We start from the raw sequence: 21,606 nt of genomic DNA on the forward strand, positions 1-21,606 counted from the left end.
AGCTGTATCAAGGAAGACGTCCCTTTAAACAAGGATGACAAGGTGGGACTTTTGTTACTGAAGGTCTGATGAGCAGAACAGCCTCAGTGATCCACAGACCTGGCCCCGCCATACATTCTACGTGGATCAGCCATTTCAGTTGAGTCTGACTCTCCGTGACCCCATTTGGGACTTTCTTAGCAAAGATACTGGAGTTGGTTTGCCATTTCCTTTACAAATGAGAAAACTGAGGCAAACAGGGCTAATGAACTCCCCTGGGGTCACCCAGCTAGTGAACTTTCAAGGATGAATTTGAAATAAGATCTTCCCTCTATCCACTGCTCCTATGTAGAGTCCATTCAAAGGAAAACTTGTATTGAAGATGGAGACAGGTTATAGATGAGATATAACTCATGAGATTCTTCAGAATGAGGTAAAAATCCCCTCAATCCTACATTATTTGTAAACAGGGTGGCCTCCATGTAATAATATATGCATAGACAAAATGAGAGTCGTGGGATCAGAGGGTCTGGATTTGAATCCAAGTTCGCTCAGTGTGACCTTGGATACATCATCTAACCTCTTTGGGCTTCAGATTCCTCATCTATAAAATGAATCCAAATCTTTTAGGACTTGATGACAGCTCAGATCCCTTTTCCTCTCAATATATGACCTTATGATTATCTTATTCTCATTCATACACCTCCCTAGCATTTCCCATGGCCCCTGAACTGATTCAGGGTGGTATCTGAGGTGGTGGGTTTGTTGGGGAACAAAAAAAGGGAAAGTCAAGTTATCCCCAGCCTGCCATACTATTGCCCTGCAGCCAGCCTCAGGGTTGGCTTTATTTTCATCTTTCTAGCAATGTTCTTAGCTCCTAACCTATCTTCTCCTTCAATCTCTATTGTGATCTCCATCCTAAACCTTTTATCTTGCTTCCTTTTATGGAATGCACAGGCTAGTGTGAGCCTAACTTTTCTTTTTTAAACCCTCACCTAACACCTTGGAATCAATACTATGTTATTGATTCCAAGGCAGAAGAATGATAAGGTCTAGGCAATGGGGGTTAAGTGACTTGCCCAGGGTCACACAGCTAGGAAGTGTCTGAAGCCAGATTTGAACTCAAGACCTCCAGTCCCTAGGCCTGGCTCTCAATCCACTGAGCTACCCAGCTGCCCCCTAAGCCTAACTTTTCTGAAAAGCACAGGCACTATAGTCTGAGCCTACCTCTCTTCTATAAGCACAGGCTAGTCTGAGTCTACCTCTTCTCTATAAGCAATGAGATATATCTCAGCCTTAGTTTAGTCTGGCCTTAATCATATGTGCCTTCTGAAACTTCCCTAAGACACAAACTATACTTAGGGTCAGCATGCTAGTAAATATTTAACAACTAGGTTCTCTTGAGGGGAAGAAAGCATGCACACATACTTTTTTTTTTAATCTTTATTTTCTTTCCTTCTAACAACTGGAAGACAGAAGGACAAGGAGGAGGCAGATGGAGTTATGCAACTTGCCTCTGGACACACAGTTAGGAAGTGTCTGAGGCCAAATTTGAATCCAGGTTCCCCTGATTCTAGGCCTGGTGTTCTATCAACTGAGCCACCTAGCTTCCCCCTACATTTACGTTTAACCTTCATTATTAATATATTCTTGTCTATGCAAATAACAAACAATAAAGTTGATGCAAGTCTGATAGAAGTCTTTTGGGGCTGTGTGTGAAAATTTTTATTTAATTCATTTAGAATATTTTTCCCTCCCCTCGTCCCACTCCCCTCCCATAGCCAATGAACAATTCCACTGGGTTTTATTTGTGTCATTGATCAAGACCTATTTCCATATTATTGATATTTTCACTAAAGTGATCCTTTAGAATCTACATCCCCAGTCATCCCCATCGACCCATATGATCAAAGTTGTTTTTCTTCTGTATTTCTGCTTCCACAGTTCTTCCTCTGAATGTGGATAGTTTCTTTCCCATAAGTCCCTCAGAATTGTCTTGGATCATTGCATTGCTGCTAGTGGAGAAGTCCATCACATTCAACTGTATCACAGTGTATCAGTCTCTGTGTATAATGATTTCCTGGTTCTGCTCTTTTCACTCTGCACCACTTCCTGGAGGTTGTTCCAGTCTCCATGGAATTCCTCCACTTTATTATTCCTTTTAGCACAATAGTATTCCATCACCAACATTTACCACAATTTCTTCAGCCATTCCCCAATTGATGGGCATCCCCTCGTTTTCCAATTTTTGGCCACCCCAAAGAGCACAGCTATCAATATTTTTGTACAAGTCTTTTTGTCCATTATCTCTTTGGGGTACAGACCCAGCAGTGCTATGGCTGGATCAAAGGGCAGACAGTCTTTTATCACCCTTTGGGCATAGTTCCAAATTGCCCTCCAGAATGGTTGGACCAATTCACAACTCCACCAGCAATGAATTAATGTCCCTACTTTGCCACATCCCCTCCAGCATTCACTACTTTCCTTTGCTGTCATGTTAGCCAATCTTCTAGGTGTGAGGTGATACCTCAGAGTTGTTTTGATTTGCATCTCTCTGATTATAAGAGATGTAGAGCACTTTTTCATGTGCTTATTAATAGTTTTGATTTCTTTGGCTGCGAACTGCCTGTTCATGTCCCTTGCCCATTTATCAATTGGAGAATGGCTTGATTTTTTGTACAATTGATTTAGTTCTTTATAAATTTGAGTAATTAAACCTTTGTCAGAGGTTTTTATGAAGATTGTTTCCCAATTTGTTGTTTCCCTTCTGATTTTGGTTACATTGGTTTTGTTTGTACAAAACCTTTTTAATTTGATGTAATCCAGATTATTTATTTTGCATTTTGTAACTCTTTCTAATTCTTGCTTGGTTTTGAAGTCTTTCCCTTCCCAAAGGTCTGACATGTATACTATTCTGTGTTTGCCTAATTTTCTTATAGTTTCCTTCTTTATGTTCAAGTCATTCACCCATTTTGAATTTATCTTGGTTTGGCTGTGAGGTGTTGATCTAAGCCTAATCTTTCCCACACTGTCCTCCAGTTTTCCCAGCAGTTTTTATTGAATAGTGGATTTTTGTCCCAAAAGCTGGGATCTTTGGGTTTGTCATATACTGTCTTGCCGAGGTCACTTGCCCCCAGTCTATTCCACTGATCCTCCTTTCTGTCTCTTAGCCAGTACCAAATTGTTTTGATGACTGCAGCTTTATAATATAGTCTGAGATCTGGGACTGCAAGACCCCCTTCCTTTGTATTTTTTTTCATTATTTCCCTGGATATCCTTGATCTTTTGTTCTTCCAAATGAACTTTGTTATAGTTTTTTCTAAATTAGTAAAAAAAATTTTTGGTAGTTCAATGGGTATGGCACTAAATAGATAGATGAGTTTGGGTAGGATGGTCATTTTTATTATATTGGCTCGTTCTACCCATGAGCAGTTAATGTTCTTCCAATTGTTCAAGTCTAGTTTTAGTTGTGTGGAAAGTGTTTTGTAGTTGTGTTCATATAGTTCCTGTATTTGTCTCGGGAGATAGATTCCTAAGTATTTGATTTTGTCTAAGGTAATTTTGAATGGGATTTCTCTTTCTAGTTCTTGCTGCTGAGCAGTGTTGGAATTATATAGAAAAGCTGATGACTTATGTGGGTTTATTTTGTATCCTGCTACTTTGCTAAAGTTGTTGATTATTTCGATTAGCTTTTTGGTTGAATCTCTAGAATTCTTTAAGTAGACCATCATGTCATCTGCAAAGAGTGATAATTTGGTCTCCTCCTTGCCTATTTTGATGCCTTCAATTTCTTTTTCTTCTCTAATTGCTACTGCTAGTGTTTCTAATACAATGTCAAATAATAGAGGTGATAATGGGCATCCTTGTTTCACTCCTGATCTTAATGGGAATAGATTTAGTTTATCCCCATTGCAGATGATATTAGCTGATGGTTTTAGATATATACTGTTTATTATTTTTAGGAACGACCCTTCTATTCCTATGCTTTCTAGTGTTTTTAGTAGGAATGGGTGTTGTATTTTATCAAAGGCTTTTTCTGCATCTATTGAGATAATCATGTGGTTCTTGTTGGTTTGCTTGTTGATGTGGTCAATTATGTGGATAGTTTTCCTAATGTTGAACCAGCCCTGCATCCCTGGTATAAATCCTACTTGATCATGGTGGATGACCCTTCTGATCACTTGTTGGAGTCCACACAATATATTTTTAACCCTTACCTTCCTTTTTAGAATAATGCTGGGAGCCATCAGACCATGACGCCTTGACAGAGTCATGCGTGGTAGCTGGGGAGACCACAGAGTGGTCTTTGGCAAAATGTGATTGCCCACCCAATCCACCTTTACATGACCTCTTTCATCAATGCCCCTTATCTATGAATTGACATGATTATTATTTCCCCTAGTCTCAAAAGAAATAATGCAAGAGCAAAACACCTGTACCTTAATTCTCTAAAACATCACCAAAAGATCAGACTCTCAAACCCAATCCCCAAAAGACTAGCATGGGTTAACTTTTACTTAGGTACATAATCCCCAGTGAAACCACAGCTACAGGCCAAGCCCAAAACTTTCTCATGAAGCCAGCACACAAATCAATCATAGAGGCTCATACAATAAGTACAAGTACATCAAGCCTCAATATGCCTCAGTGACTTGACTTCAGAAACCAGTAACTTGCCAGTGGGAAACTCCCTAGTAAGAACCCTGAGAAATGACCAGTCTAATACTAAATTTGAATTATGCTCCCAGTACCCTTCAGCCTCAATGATATGATTGCTGAATTGTCTTCTAAGAACTGCTGATTAATTATTCCATTTTATTAAAAGTAATAAGTAATTTTCCTTGATTGTTTGTAAGCTCAAAACTTCTCAAAGAGTAATGAGAAAATTAAGCCACCTGTGACAAAATCATTTATCTTGTATGCTGTCTGTAATCACAATATAAGAATATAGAATGTTAATCAAGTGATTTGTTAAAAGTTAATGTTTCGGGGGCAGCTGGGTAGCTCAATGGATTGAGAATCAGGCCTAGAGATGGCAGGTCCTAGGTTCAAATCTGGCCTCAGCCACTTCCTAGCTGTGTGACCCTGGGCAAGTCACTTGACCCCCATTGCCTAGCCCTTACCACTCTTCTGCCTTGGAGCCAATACACAGTATTGACTCCAAGACAGAAGGTAAGGGTTTAAAAAAAAAAGTTAATGTTTCACTTTTCCAATTATCTCTCTTTGAACATGTGTGTTAGGTAATGTATTTGAGTGCCAAGAAGATGGGTATAAAAATAAAAATCAAGCCTGGGAATGGCTGAGCAGCTGTTAGGTGCAAAGCAGTCCCATGGCCATAATGATTAATCTGTCTTCCGTTTGTTCTTTATTTTGACTGATCGTTTTCCACCAGTCGGGAACCCCTGCAGTCTCGAGTGAGGCTGGACCCCGCCTGCGGCAGAATAAATACTGTGTATTGGTTCTGAGGCATAAGAGTGGTAAGGGTTAGGCAATGGGGGTTAAGTGACTTGCCCAGGGTCACACAGCTGGAAAGTGTCTGAAGCCAAATTTGAATCCAGGACCCTCCTATCTCCACGCTTGGCTCTCTATCCACTAAGCCACTTAGCTGCCCCCAGGACATATCTTAATGTGAAGGTTCAAATAATTATTTCTCACCAAATACCAACAGTGACCAAATTCTACTTGTAGGGATAGACTACTAATAGTTTAATTATAATATAACCATTTAGAGGTTAAGATGATTTAATAATGTTCTCCTTTTAAGTAATAGGCTACACAATTATTGTCTTCTTTACAGGGTTTTCTAATTAGGCATTGCTGACAAGCCTACATTTTATTAGGGGGGCTAACATCATAAAACTTTTTTTAATTGAGTTTCATTTGTGCCCTCTGCTGGCAGGAAATGCTAATAAACACAGGGCCATAGCCGGGGTCTGTAAGGGAAGTTTCACTCCTTGTGTTCATCTGCCCTCACGTGGAAACACTACAAGTGTATGATGAAGAATGTATGGTACAACGAAAGGAGTTCTGGGTTCTGGAGTCAAAGGAACAAGCCTCCTGGCTAGGAGTACTTCAGTTTCCTCAGCCATATAGAAATTGCTCATCTGAGGCCACAAGGTTGGAGAGTCCACATTCCTCACTGTGGTTACTCAACTAGCTTAGTTTGCCCTGACCCAGTCCTAGAGGAGCCTGAGTTTCCAGTGGGGGAGGCAGGTTGCCCATTCTCACATTTCCAGGCTAATAAAACCCAACCGTGGATCCGCCAGGGAAAGCTGCTAATCCAATTAATAGGGAGGACTCCAAAATCTAGGGGGTTCCCAGTGTGGAAACATGAACAAGGCATAAGGCAGGCACATTATTTTTTTTTTATTTGACAAGAAAAGGAAAGCTGATTTTAAAAGAACCAAAATGTGTCCTAATAGAAAGATTTGGGTTTGAATAGAATTCAGTCATTTCACTGATTGCTAGAAGGATGGTCAACTTCTTATTCAAGTATTTTGACATGACACACAGGATTTTAGGCAGCAGCAGTAATTTTCAATGGATGTTTTCTGATCAAGCAACCAAACTTGATCTTTTTTCCCCCAGGAGCTTTTTCCCCAGGAGCACAACTAGTTCTCCCAACCCTTCCAGGACCTTCTTCTTCTTCTTTTTTTTTTTGGTATCTTGTCTCTTTTTATTATTTTTTTATTTTTTTCCCTAGGAGAACATTTTATTCAAAGATAATATAAATAAAAACAACATTGAAATACTTTAGAACTCGATCAGTGCAATGATAAACAAACCTGAGTCTAAAAGATTAAACACGCCACTCATCTTATGCCCTTAAAATACAGAACATCTTTTCATGAATGTTTGTTGTCAGACTAAACACACATACCCCTTTATTTTTCTTTTCTTTTCTTTTCTTTTCTTTTCTTTTCTTTTCTTTTCTTTTCTTTTCTTTTCTTTTTTAAGGCAATAGGGGTGAAGTGACTTGCCCAAGGTCATATAGCTGGGAAGTGTCTGAGGCCAAATTTGAACCTGGGACCTCCCATCTCTAGGTCTGTTTCTCAATCCACTGCTCGGCCACCCTCCCTTCCCCCACTTCCAGGACCTTCTAACTTTTGAAGAGTTATATGGTCAGTTGTATACTGTAAAAAACACAAAAGAGGAAACAAAGGCAGCCAGGAGTCCTGACTGGGTAGAAGCCTGACTTGGCATTGCATCTGGGAAGTGGTACCCTTCCATATACACCATTATGTCATCTTGCCAGCTTTGCAATGACTCTCCAAGAAGGCAGCTAGAGATTGTTTCCTTTTTTAAAAAAGATCCTCTGAGTCTTCAGCTCTTCCAGTCCAGCAGCCAACTAGAGGATTCACATCAATGAGTCACAGATGGCTGGAAGTCAGCCCTCCCGCCCCAAAACTTTTGGATAGACCCTAATGGAGATGGCTTGTGTGCCAGGTCGATGAAGAGCCACATTACACGTAAAACGTGGCAATTATGACTAGCTAATGTCTAAGGCCCATCCGCTTACGTTTATTTCTCAGTTTCTTTCTCTTACGTGGAAATGTCACCAGAAGGTGGCCAAGTGACCTACCAAGAAGGTGAGACCTCAATACATAAAGTGATGGGGAATATCTGTGATTAATAATGGTCAGTGAATGCTAAGCATTCTAGGAGCATGATTACAATTCTAATAATATAGCATTTTACGTTTATCTGCTAGGGCATAGTAGTAATGATTACTGAAGATGCAAAAACTTTGCCAGAGGAACCTGATAGGAGATCTTTGGAGATCTAGCCCCGCCCCACCCGCCTGCCCCAAGATGAAATAGAGTGGAGTTGTAGAAAGAATGCCAATTTTTTTTTTTTTTTTGAGTTTCTTTTTTTATTTTTCTAAACGTTCAGTCAAGAAATTACACAAAACATCTACAACGTTACTTCCTTTACTTTGCCATTTGGAAGGAGGTGCCATATTCTTTTTTTTTTTTTTTTTAAGTTTTAATATTATTTTATTTGGTCGTTTTCATACATTATTCACTGGAAACAAAGATCGTTTTCTTTTCCTCCCCTCCCCCTCCCCCCCCCCCCCCCCCCCCCCCCCCGCCTTTCCCTCTCCCATAGCCGACGCATGATTCCACTGGTTATCACGTGTGTTCTTGACTCGAACCCTTTTCCCTGTTGTTGGTGTTTGCATTATAGTGTTCATTTAGAGTCTCTCCTCAGTCTTATCTCCTCCAACCCTGTGGTCGAGCAGTTGCTTTTCAGCGGTGTTTTTACTCCCACAGTTTATCCTCTGCTTGTGGGTAGTATTTTTTTTTTTTAGATCCCTGCAGATTGTTCAGGGAAATTGCATTGATACTTATGGAGAAGTCCATCACCTTCGATTGTACCACAATGTATCAGTCTCTGTGTATAATGTTTTCCTGGTTCTGCTCCTTTCGCTCTGCATCACTTCCTGGAGGTTGTTCCAGTTCACATGGAATTCCTCCACTTTATTATTCCTTTTAGCACAATAATATTCCATCACCAACATATACCACAATTTGTTTAGCCATTCCCCAATTGAGGGGCATCCCCTCATTTTCCAATTTTTGGCCACCACAAAGAGCGCAGCTATGAATATTTTTGTACAAGTCTTTTTGTCCATTATCTCTTTGGGGTACAAGCCCAGCAGTGCTATGGCTGGATCAAAGGGCAGACAGTCTTTTATCGCCCTTTGGGCATAGTTCCAAATTGCCCTCCAGAATGGTTGGATCAATTCACAACTCCACCAGCAATGAATTAATGTCCCCACTTTGCCACATCCCCTCCAGCATTCATTACTTTGCATAGCTGTCATGTTAGCCAATCTGCTAGGTGTGAGATGATACCTCAGAGTTGTTTTGATTTGCATCTCTCTGATTATAAGAGATGTAGAGCACTTTTTCATGTGCTTATTAATAGTTTTGATTTCTTTGGCTGAGAATTGCCTGTTCATGTCCCTTGCCCATTTGTCAATTGGAGAATGGCTTGATTTTTTGTACAATTGATTTAGTTCTTTATAAATTTTAGTAATTAAACCCTTGTCAGAGGTTTTTATGAAGATTGTTTCCCAATTTGTTGCTACCCTTCTGATTTTGGTTACATTGGTTTTGTTTGTACAAAAACTTTTTAATTTGATGTAATCCAGATTATTTATTTTGCATTTTGTAATTCTTTCTAATTCTTGCTTGGTTTTGAAGTATTTCCCTTCCCAAAGGTCTGACATGTATACTATTCTGTGTTCGCCTAATTTTCTTATAGTTTCTTTCTTTATGTTCAAGTCATTCATCCATTTTGAATTTATCTTGGTGTAGGGTGTGAGGTGTTGATCTAAGCCTAATCTTTCCCACACTGTCCTCCAATTTTCCCAACAGTTTTTATGAAATAGTGGGTTTTTGTCCCAAAAGCTGGGATCTTTGGGTGCCAATTTTTTTTTTAATTCAATAAATATTTATTAATCATCTCTTTTTTGCTCAGTTCAATGTTGGTTGTTGGAGGTTCAGGGACAATTTTTTTTAATATATTTTATTTGATCATTTCCAAGCATTATTCGTTAAAGACATAGATCATTTTCTTTTCCTCCCCCCCCCCACCCCCCATAGCCGACGCGTAAGTCCACTGGGCATTAGATGTTTTCTTGATTTGAACCCATTGCTTTGTTGATAGTATTTGCATTAGAGTGTTCATTTAGAGTCTCTCCTCTGTCATGTCCCCTCAACCTCTGTATTCAGGCAGTTGCTTTTTCTCGGTGTTTCCACTCCCATAGTTTATCCTTTGCTTATGAATGGTGTTTTTTTCTCCTGGATCCCTGCAAGTTGTTCAGGGACATTACACCGCCACTAATGGAGAAGTCCATTACGTTCGATTATACCACAGTGTATCAGTCTCTGTGTACAATGTTCTCCTGGTTCTGCTCCTCTCACTCTGCATCACTTCCTGGAGGTTGTTCCAGTCTCCATGGAACTTCTCCACTTTATTATTCCTTTTAGCACAATAGTACTCCATCACCAACATATACCACAGTTTGTTCAGCCATTCCCCAATTGATGGGCATCCCCTCGTTTTCCAGTTTTGGGCCACCACAAAGAGCGCAGCTATGAATATTTTTGTACAAGTCTTTGTGTCCATTATCTCTTTGGGGTACAGACCCAGCAGTGCTATGGCTGGGTCAAAGGGTAGATATTCTTTTGTCGCCCTTTGGGCATAGTTCCAAATTGCCCTCCAGAATGGTTGGATCAGTTCACAACTCCACCAGCAATGAATTAATGTCCCTACTTTGCCACATCCCCTCCAGCATTCATTACTTTCCTTTGCTGTTATGTTAGCCAATCTGCTAGGTGTGAGGTGATACCTCAGAGTTGTTTTGATTTGCATCTCTCTGATTATAAGAGATGTAGAACACTTCTTCATGTGCTTGTTAATAGTTTTGATTTCTTTATCTGAGAACTGCCTATCCATTTCCCTTGCCCATTTATCAATTGGAGAATGGCTTGATTTTTTGTACAATTGTTTTAGCTCATTATAAATATGAGTAATTAAACCTTTGTCAGAGGTTTCTATGAAGATTTTTTCCCAATTTGTTGTTTCCCTTCTGATTTTAGTTACATTGGTTTTGTTTGTACAAAAGCTTTTTAGTTTGATGTAGTCAAAATTATTTATTTTACATTTTGTGATTCTTTCTATATCTTGCTTGGTAAGAATGCCAATTTCAATGCAGTGATACTTTACAACCTGGAGGAATCTACGAGAAAGAAGACTATCCACATACAGAGGAGAAACTCTGGGAGTAGAAACACAGAAGAAAAACAACTGCTCAAATACATGGGTCGAGGGGATACAGCTGGGGATGTAGACTCTAAATGAACATCCTAGTACAAATACCAACAACATGGAAATGGGTTCTGATCAAGGATACATGTAATACCCAAAGAAATTGTGTATCTGCTGTGGGAAGGGGAGGGGAGGGGAGGGGAGGGAGGGAAATAATGTGATTATTGTAATAATGTTCTAAATTGACCAAATAAATTAATTTAAAAAAAAAAAAGAAAGAATGCCAATTTCACAGTTGAGAAGCCCTGAGTTCGATTCCCACCTTTGAGGCCCACTGACTTTGTAACCCTGGGCAAGTTCCTTAACTTAACTTAACAGTGTCTTGGACCCCTCTCCAAAGCTATAGATTTGCCAGACAGGTGCTAATCTGTATTGAGAGAGAAACTCTTTTCATTAGATGGTCCCTGCATGAGTCAATCACAAATCTGATAAGAAATCAGGCAGAGAGGTTATCAGGACAAGGATAGTAGCTAAGCTTTTATCTAAGGCTTCGGAGTTTACAAACTGCTTGAAATAGATCATCTTATTTGAACCTCACAACCACATTGGGTTGAGGACTATCGCTATTGTTTCCTCCACTTTACAGACCAAAACTGAGATCTGCAGAGATGTAGTGACTTGCCTACAATCTACAGCAATGAACGACGCCATCAGGGCAATAATGTCAATGCTTTGATCCCAAATGATTTTACAATGACCTCCTCAATCTCCACATTTCACATAACTTTTTCTCATACCATTAATATATGCTGTGAAGGAATTTAAATATATTTGTCCTAAAGTCATGAAAAAAAGTAATAATAAGTGACATTTTGATAAGGCTTTAGAGTTTGCAAAATGAGGTATCTCATCAGAAGGAGGCCTTGCCTTCTGCTGTGCATTTGTTGTTTAGCTGTTCAGTCATGTCTGATTCTTTGGGACCCCATGGACCACAACAGTCCCTTTTCTCTTCCACTATCTCCTGATGTCTGTCCAAGTTCATACTCATTGCTTCCATGATGCTATCTATTCATCTTGGCCTCTGTGGTACCATTTGCCTTTAGCCTTCAAACTTTCTCAACATCAGAGGCTTTTCCAATGAATCCTACCTTTTCATCTTGTGGCCAAAGGATTTAAACTTCTGTTCTGCATGACATTATGGAAACAAAGAGAATTGAAAATCCAGTTCTTACCAGAGATGAGATTCTGGACAAGTCATTTCCTTTCTCATCATTACTTCTCTGATTTGTAAAAATGATGATGATAATGCTTTTTGGGGGAGGCATTCCATTTTTTAAATTATCTATTCTTTTAAAAAATACTCATTGGGGGGGCAGCTGGGTAGCTCAGAGGATTGAGAATCAGGCCTAGAGATGGCAGGTCCTACGTTCAAATCTGGCCTCAGACACTTCCCAGCTGTGTGACCCTGGGCAAGTCACTTGACCCCCATTGCCTAGCCCTTACCACTCTTCTGCCTTGGAGCCAATACACAGTATTGACTCCAAGATGGAAGATAAGGGTTAAAAAAAATACTCATTTTTTTTTTCAGTTACATGTAGAAATAATTTTTGACAATTTTTTCCGACATTTTAGGATAAAGATCTTCTCCCTCCCTCCCTTCTCCCCCTTCCCAAGCCAGCAAATAGTCTGATATAGGTTATACCAGTGTTTTCATGCAATACATATTTCCATATTTCTCATGTCATGATTGAAGACACTTATCACACATATGATTAAAAAAAACTCATGGGGCAGCTATTTGGCTCAGTGGATTGAGAGTCAAGGCTAGAAATGGGAGGTCCTGGGTTCAAATTTGGCCCTGCCTAGTTGTATGACCCTAAGCAAGTTATTTCACCCTCAATACCTAACTCTTATTACTCTTCTTCCCCTTCCCCCTATGATTACAAGAGTCATGTTCTTTCCTTCCCCTCCTCCCCAACCCCTCCCATAGCTGACACACAATTCCACTGGGTTTTACATGTGTTATTGATCAAGACCCATTTCCTTACTGCTCTTTTGTCTTAGAACCAATACAATATTATTGACTTTAAGATGGAAGGTAAGGATTATTTTTTTAAAACTCATGAAGGAAATAAAGTGGAAGATTGAAATCAAATTCCAATAGCGCCTTCTTTGGATGTGGGAAATAATACTTGTACTATCTCTGTGAAAATGGGATTGACTCTCTCCTTGCCTACTTTTAAATTTAATCAAACAAAAGCATAGACACTCCTACACCAAGAAGGGGAGGCCTCTCCAGAACGAAGCTCTCCAGAAGCCAGGAAAGGAAGGTCAGTTTTTCACTCACCAGGAGAAGATCCAAAGGGAGAAGGTCCAGGAGCTGTCTTACCAGAAGCAGTCCAAGAGCCAGAGTCCCAGTCCAAGCTTCTTTAACCCCCAAATTCAGAATTCCTCTTGCACAGGAAGTTCATCATATTTTATAGTCCTTTTTTTTTGCATCACTTCCTGTCCCTGCCTCCACTTTACAGGGACTAAGTGCAGTCTTTAAATTTTCTTAGCACTGCCCAGGGGGTGATCAGTTGCTTCTGGAGTTGTCATCCACTTTAGTAAGTGGATTAGTGTTAAGTAGGGGTGTCTATGCTTTTTGGTTGATTAAATTTAAAAGTAGGCAAGGGGAGAGTCAATACCATTTTCACATCTCTTTCCACAAGACTGTTGAAATGTAAGTTGTTATGATTAAAGTTTACAGACTACACTTAGAAGTAAGCTTATTGATTTAGAGGCAGAGGGGACCTTAGAAACCATTTAGGTCCTACTGGTATCGTGAGGAAACTAAGCTGCAGAGATGAAGTGACTTGCTCAAAGATAAAGCAGACCAAAACAATGGGGATTCAATTTCAAGACTATTGATTCCAAATCCAATGATCTTTCAATAGCAACATACTTACAAATAACTTCCACTCTATATACTGATATAATATTATATTAAGGATAGAGATATTATGATATTAGGAGCTATCTCAGGGTCACAAGAACCCTTTTTTGGGAAGAGTTCCAAGTCCTAACTTTGAAATACACTGGCTATATAAGACTGAGCCCCAGTTTGGATATATATATATATATATATATAACAAGAGATATTTGTTCTCTCTCCCCAAGGCACTACCATTTAGCACAAAACCTTTCCTGATTCCACCTCTCCCCCAGTGCCCAATTTTGTGTTTATTTTTTATATTTGACATTTACTTATGCATGTGTATATTAATTTCCCTGATGGAATATAGAGCTACCAAAAATAGTAGGGAAAGGTTCCCAAGACCCCAGTAAAGGTCTGGCACAAAATAAATACTGGCTGATGGATCCAGGGCAAATTATTCCCCCTCCTTAGTCCCTCAGGCATCTCTCTAAAATCTGTAACTTGCAATTCTGCATATAAGAAGAGTATTTTGAGCACCAATGAAAGTCCAGGCATAGACTCCTAAAATTAATAGTAATTTAAAAAATAAGATGAAGATGCTTTTGGCAAGTTATAAAAGATGAGTTTACATACAACTCCTTATGTTTATCTAATTCAAGAGGCATTGATTTAAGCCACTTTCATTAGCCCTACCACAGAGCGGGTCAAACACATGCAGTTAGTGGCCTCAACATTACAGAGTGCCATCCAAAACAAAATGTAATTGGGAAATACTGAACAAAAGAAATAAAAAGCCCATAAAACCTAGTTACAATTTAAAACTCAGACAATATGTGGCCCACAGAGATCCTTATGTCGTTTCTCTTTGCGTTTTACATCACTGGTTTACAGAACATTAAATACAAGAATAGTAACAGCAGGTTGGAAACTTGTCCTAGTAAAGTTTCCACTACAATCCATTAAAAAAAAAAAAGATGAAGTCCTCAAATACTCCCTAGCAGTGTGACCCCGGGCAAGTCACATTGCCTAGCCCTTACCATTCTTCTGTCTCGAAAACAATACAAAGTATTAATTCTAAGACAAAGGTAAGAGTTAAAAAAAAAAAGATGAAAATGAATGACTGAAAAGGATTTATTAAGCACTTCTTGTATATCACATACAATGTTAGGCGCTTGGGATAGACACAACAAAATAAACGAGTCCTGCCCTCAAGGGGCTTACATTCTATTGGGGAGACACGTCCAACAATTCAAAACCAATCCATGCTGCGCTGCGCTGGGCGCTGGGGGACACAGAGACAAGAATGTGGCCAGTCCCTGCTCACAGTGGGGCGCGATGGTCAGGGAGGGGCATCCGGTTCGGAAAGTTCCAAGACTGGGGAGTAGTGTACCGGGATAGAAGGCGGTCGCAGGAGACAAATAAACACAATAATTTTACAAGTCTATCCAAGATCATGTCGCAAAGGCAGCACCCCCTGGAGCGAGGCGATTGGGGATAGGAGCCAGGGAGGGCAAGGAGGCAGTGATGCGCTCCAGAGAGGAGCCCAGGAGCCAGAGGAGGTCGACGGCGCTCGCTGACGTTGGCACTGTGGGGCGTGGCCTCACTCGCTGTTCCCACGCTCGCCCCGCCCTTCCCTCAACCTCTCCGCTCATCGCCCCGCCCCACCACCTCCGCCGCGCGCGAGGCACCCGGAAGTCGCGTGTCAGGAAGGGGGGAGGGGCGGCCGCCGGTGGTGGATGGCGGGAGGTCTTCGCCCGAGCGCCAGCGGAAAAGCAATCATCCCGCTGCGGGAGCGGCCGGGGGCTGGTGGCCGCCGGTCCGCGCTCCCGCCAGGGCCGCGGCGAGGCCCGCGAAGGCTGGCACCACAGCGAGTCGGCGGTCGCCCCCGCCGGAGTCCCGGCTGCGCCGCTGGCCGGGAGGCGCGTGAAGCGGGCGGGGAAGATGGCAGCGGACAAGGCCGCAGGTGAGGAGGGCTTGGCCCGGCTCCCTCGGGCGCGCGCGGCGGAGGGATACGGTTTCGGTCCGTGACGGAAGTTGAAGCGCATGCGTGGGGGAAGGGAGGATCAATGCGCGGTGAGGCAGCCGTGGACGCATGCGTAGCATCCTAGCCTTGGTGCTCCTGGATGCCCACGCCGTGCTCTCCGTCTTCCGTCGCAGATTCTACCCCGGGGGTCCTTCCGCTTCTCTGGGCCTCGGCTTTTTCTCCCGGGGGAGGAAGGGCCGGGGTTTCCCTACAGCCGGGGCCTGAGGGGGGAATCTCGAGAGTGTGTGTGTGTGACAACCCTGCCCCGTGTCCCCTGGGCCCCAAGACTCGGGTTGGGGCCTGACTCTAAGCCAGTACGAGCTAGGCGGAGTCACAAGCCCTCCCAGGGCCTGAGGGCTCCTCGCGGGTCCTGTGCTTCTCTAGGCCCCGTGGCCCTCCCCCTTCACCCTCCCCTTCATAATTTCGAAGCTCTAATTTCTGTGCGCCGGACACTGCGGTCCTTAGTGTGCCTCTGCCCAGGGCTGCCCGCAGCCTGGTGCCCTCCATCTTATGGACTGACTGCCCTGTGGGACAGAGAGGGCCCCAACCATTCATTTACTCATTCCTCTTTCTGGTGGGCCAACCCCGCAGATCCGCAGAGAAAAAGCAGGCACGCCTCTCAGAGCCCACGGACACTCAGAAGGTTTGGGGCTTCAGGCACTAGCAGTGCCTAACCCTAACCCTCCCTCCCGCCTTCACCTGGGCAAGTTCTCCTTGATGTTCCATCTCAGATAACACTTCTTCCATGAAGTCTTTCCTGATCCACCACCCTTTGGAAAGGACCTCACATAGTACTTTGGTTTAAGAATTAATATACTGGCATTGCCATACTGTATGTTAGAGTTATCTGCGTTTGGGTCTTCTATCACCAAGCATTTATTAAACTCCAGGGGCCTGGGATTCAGATAGAAAGAATGAAACTATCCCTGTTGGCCTGGAGCATGGTTTCTGATGGCAAAGATGACTAGTATCTGCATCTGAAACGTAGAATAAATACTAGTTAAACATGGGATCATTTGGGAAGAAGAACCTTCTCAAATTGGACACTGTAAGGAAAGGTTCCAAGTAGGTGGTGGTGCTTAGCCTTCTTGAATGAATGAAGTGAAGGTGAAGAGAGTACATTCTAAGACAAAGGCCCAAGCCAAGACACTAAGAGGAAATGACAGTTGTTGAATGGGAGAATAACATTCAAGCTGAAAAGATAGGTTGTGAAGGGCTTTAAAAGCTAAACAGAGGAGTTTCCACTTAACCTAAGAGGCAGTCAGCACTGGGGTTTATTATTATTAAGTAGGTGAGTGATGTGGTCAGGACTGCACTTGGCAACAGGGCCTGGGATGCCCTGGAGTAAGAAGAGACTTGAGGCTAGTAGATCAGTAAGTTCACTGTTGCTATAATCTATATGAAGGGTTCTGAACTTGGGGTCTGAGGACTTTTAATAACTATTTCAGTATAATTGGCTTTTAAAATTATTCTCTATTTTGTTTGGGGTATTTAAAAAACTTTTTCTGAGAAGGGGGACCATAGGCCTCATTGGATTGCCAAGGGGTCTGTGACCCCAAAAAGAATCCCTAACCTAGTTGAAAAGTGCCTAAACTAAGGTGGTGACTGTGTGAGTAAAAAGATTACAGATGTCGAATTTATAGAAATAACAAGGTTTGGTAACTCAGGGGATATACGAGGTGAAAAGAGTAAGTGGTCAGGACTAATTCTGAATTTGGAAGATTGTAAGAATCAATCATTCAAGAAGGGTGGTGCTTTTCACAGATACAGAGGTATTTGATAGAGAATTGTGTTTAGTAGAAAGAGAGACATTGAGTCTGAGGTGCCTGGGATATCTGGTTTGAAATGTCTAATAGTCAGTTGGTGATATGAAATTGAACCTCATCAGGGACTGGGACTGATTTATAGATGTGAGTGAGTCATCTTCATAGAGATGGTAATTGAACGCAGGTAAAAAATAAGATTCCTTGGGGAACACCCATAGTTAAGGAGCATGAAATGATTGGAGAACCTGAGAAGGAGCAATCAGACAAGTAGGCAAACCAGATCAGAATAAAGTCAAGAAAACCCAGAGAGGAGAAAGTATCCAGCAGAAGTCTGTGATTGACAGTATCAGATGCAGGTTGAGAAGGATGAAGACTGGGGGGAAAAAAAAAAGATGATCATATTTGGCAATTGAGTGATGAAGTCAGACCCAGGCCATAGAGGGTGAATGGAGAGAGAGAAGCCAAAGCCCTGAGAGGACTCTTCCCCCCCCCCCACCCCCACCCCCAGGGAGTTTAACTGGGCAGGGCAGAAAAGATCCAGGACTCTCTATCTAGCTGGGATTATAGGTTCTAAGAGTGAAGGTTTGTTTGTTTGTTTGTTTTTAAGTTTGGGGAGACTTGAGCATATTCAAAGTCAATAGGAAGGAATCTGTAAAATAGAAAGTTGAAGATTTGAGCAAGAGAAGAAGGTGAAGGTTGGAATCTGCTGTAGATGAAAAGGAGATGGGACCAAGGGCACATGTGAATGATAAAGCTGGGATCCAACTCAGCTTTCTCCTGACTCTTGGGCCAACATTCTTTTCCATGAGTGCCATAGAATGAAAAGCTTTGCCCTAGACGATTGAGCTGCTTTTTTAAGTCATTGAAATAGTGGTGCTGTTCAGGTGATAAAAAAGCATGTGTCAACTGTGTGATCCTTTTTTCTAAAACCATCTAAGAAACCTTGAGTTGACCCTGAAATGTCCTGGTATGTAAAGTTTCTTTCCACAAAAGTCTGATCCATTGGAAGTAGTAGACTGGCTAGGACCTTAAAATTCTTTTTTCTTTGAAATTCTTTTTTTCTTGAGCTTTATGGTTACTTAGCCATATTTTGACAAATGAATTTAGCTTGTTTGGAACACTAGAATCCAGTGGGACTTATCCACCAATCAGATTTGAATTGTTAACATTCTGTGTTTGAATATACCACTCTGTATTTTCTGTTAACTGGCTTTTTCTTTTGATATACTAGTGAAGATTTGGTTCCACTTTCTTTAGAGAGAGAGAATTTTTGGGGTCAACTTGACCGGTTTAAAGAATTTTGGAGATGTTATTAATTCCTTTTTTTTTTTTTAATGTAGCTTAGGCATAAAAGGAATTTGTTTGTTAAAGATGAAATCCATTAGTTCAAAGAGTATCAAATCTTGGGAGACCCAGAGCTCTCTGTGTCTAGAGAATCAACCCTTTTTGTTAGATCAAAGTGGAAAGGGTGTCCAGGCAATGAATAAACAATCATTTACTATATCAATTGGCAATGGGGATTTCTTTTGGAGAAATAAAGATGAATTGTGGAATTGGATGCAGACTCACTCTGGTAAGACTGTTAGTCTTTTTAAAAACTTTTTTAAAACTAATGCTGTTTGGTCTTAGACTTGGAGAAACTAAGTCAAACGCTGCTGGCTTGTGGTCAGGGGAGTGTTATTTCCTCAGCTCATCTCAAGTATGTCTAGAAGTGGGACTTTCTGAGCACAAAAGAAAAGAGACAACTCTGCTAATTTGATCAGTCCCTGAGCTCATTTAAATTTTTGTAGTTTTGGTTTCCATATAATTACCCTCCCTGGTGCTTTTCTGTCTAGGACAGTGACACATCATATTAGTGAAATGGAAAACAATAACAGTGGGGTGACTTTTGGAAAGAGGGATAGGTGAGCATGGACACATAGAGTCCCTGGAGGAGGATTAGGATAGCAACAGGCACATGAAATACTACTGGGCTTGATTTGTCTTCTTAGTAGCCTATAATCACCCACCTGGGTTTGAATTCTTGTCCTGGCTGAATGAAATTAGAATTGACATTAACTGAACAGCAGGAATCTCATTTAATCATTTCTTCTTATTGTGAATTGAGATTATTTGGAATTAGCAGCACTAATTTGATCTCCAAATTCAGCAGATACTTATTTTCTACTTTATGTTGAGCCCTGTGCTACCTGTTATAGGAAATAGGAAGTTATGATAAGATTTCCTTACTCTCTTGTAGTTGTGTTAAGTAGATCAGTCAATCAGTAGGCATTTGCTGTGGGCCAGGCACTGTGGTATGTAACACAAACATGATAATTGACAATGAGATTCAGTAAATGCTTTTAATATGCTATTTCATTTTATCTTCTTACAAGCCTGTGAGGTTGGTGCTCCTGAAATTGTCAGCCTCTTTACAGAAAATAAAATGTACAAAATTCAGTTTTATTTCCATTTCCAGATTTTCTTCGTCTCCCCTTCCCCCTCCCCTGACCTTGGAGAAAGCAAGAAAACAAAATCTGTTATAAATAGGTATAGTCGAGCAAAACAAATTCCAGCATTAGTCGTGTCCAAAAGACAAGAAGGCTTTAATCTGCCCTCTTGAGTCCATCACTTCTCTATCTGGAAGGGCATAGCATGTTTCATCATGAGCCTGAGAAACTTGAAGAGAGAAGAATGTGTGTAAAACTGCATTCATTCTTGATAACATGACTGGCAAACAAATGACAGTGTATGGCTTCAGACACTTCCTAGCTGTGTGACCCAGAGCAAGTCACTTAACCCTGATTACCTAGTCCTTGCTACTCATCTGTCTTAGGGTTTTTAAAAAGAAGTATATGATGAAATTCTTCAGTTCTCCTATAATACCTTATATTTTCTGTTTACCTTCATGTGGTAATGATTCTGGATCCCCAACAAGTTGTTAAGAGCACATTAATCACTGCTATTCTTTCCAAGTTGGGAAGGCTTCTAGGAGTGGTCCAGGGTAGGCTAGGGGTTTCTTGTTGAGTAATGCCCAGGCTTAGATTTTAAGAGACTCATCACTAAAGACTGGCTCCTAGGGAATTTTTTTTTAGTGACCACAATAACTTGTAAAAATCTATATGCTAATGTGGGAAAAGTTTTCGGTGGTAAACTAGTGTGTCTTTTGAAGTATGAAGTACATACATTGAATACTCAGGGAACTGAGGTTTTGATGTATGTGTTGAGGTGTGGAGTGATAGTTAAGGGACCTAGGGGTGGGGTACAGGTATATGTGTGACAACTAGACAATGGGGAGGGGGAATTAAGGAGTAGTTTCTCCATCATTTCTCTCCCAATACTTTTTATATTATTATCATAGTGAAGTTTCCTTCAACCAAAGGGCCTAAAAGGATTTGTGTAGCCCCTAGTAGTGAGAGTGGACCCCAGTAAAATCAAAGCCATAGTCTAGATAAAGTCAAACATGTAGCTCATTCCTCATGAGGCCCCAAAATTCCTCTTTTCCATCTTTCTCTGCAGAAACTGAATGCTCTTCCAAAAAACCACTGATGTATGCATTCCCTGAGAAACTGAGTTAGATGGTTACCAATTGACATATTGATTTATCAGCCTATAGAAAACTGTCTAGATTCGATGAGGTAAACTAAGTCTATTTTTAAAAAATGATAAATTATCTATATTCATTGTGTATGTGAAAAGCTTACCTAATCCCTTAGCCTATGTCAGTCACTTTCTCAATAAAATACTAGCTGTGATCAATAAACCTCACCCTCTGATTGCTACCAGCTTCAGTGGCCCTCCTGGTGGCCAAGTGTGTTCATGTCCTCACCTGACAGGTTTTGGGGCTAAAGAAGCCAGGTGGGGTGACACATGCACATAATCTATTTGATTTGAAAAAGTCTCACTGTTGGGACATTTAAAGGCTAAAAGATAACAGATATTTTCCTGGGTTTTTAACACTATTCAACTTTTTGCCATAAAATGTCTAGACTTTTACAGAATCTTGAGTTGAAAGGGACTTTACAGGCTTCCAAATACATTCTTAAACAAGAATTCTAACCCCTTCCTTCCCCCCCCAACCCCGCCTTGCTCTATCCAGTACCAGGAAAGACCCTACCTCCTGAGGCAGCCTCTTCTGCTTCTGGCTAACTGGGATTAAATCA

The 21,606-nt window shown here is 41.2% G+C and overlaps 1 protein-coding gene across 11 annotated transcripts in view; it reads left to right on the forward strand.

Annotated features, from left to right (window-relative positions):
* The first annotated feature begins 15,127 nt into the window (after positions 1–15,127).
* The window catches only part of CNOT10 (CCR4-NOT transcription complex subunit 10), a 69,740-nt gene continuing 63,261 nt past the window's right edge, over positions 15,128–21,606 (forward strand). Inside the window, exon 1 of one of the 11 annotated variants that reach the window (XM_056800389.1) lies at positions 15,128–15,638. In XM_056800389.1, coding sequence (XP_056656367.1) covers positions 15,200–15,638 — 439 coding nt within the window. In that variant the 5' untranslated portion in view covers positions 15,128–15,199. Of the gene's footprint in view, positions 15,639–18,738; positions 19,038–20,967; positions 21,082–21,606 lie in introns of those variants that run through there. The other 10 variants (XM_007505230.2, XM_056800384.1, XM_056800387.1 and 7 more) reach the window with 10 other exon arrangements.

Source organism: Monodelphis domestica, chromosome 5 (assembly GCF_027887165.1).
Source record: "Monodelphis domestica isolate mMonDom1 chromosome 5, mMonDom1.pri, whole genome shotgun sequence".
Classification (NCBI taxonomy): domain Eukaryota; kingdom Metazoa; phylum Chordata; class Mammalia; order Didelphimorphia; family Didelphidae; genus Monodelphis; species Monodelphis domestica.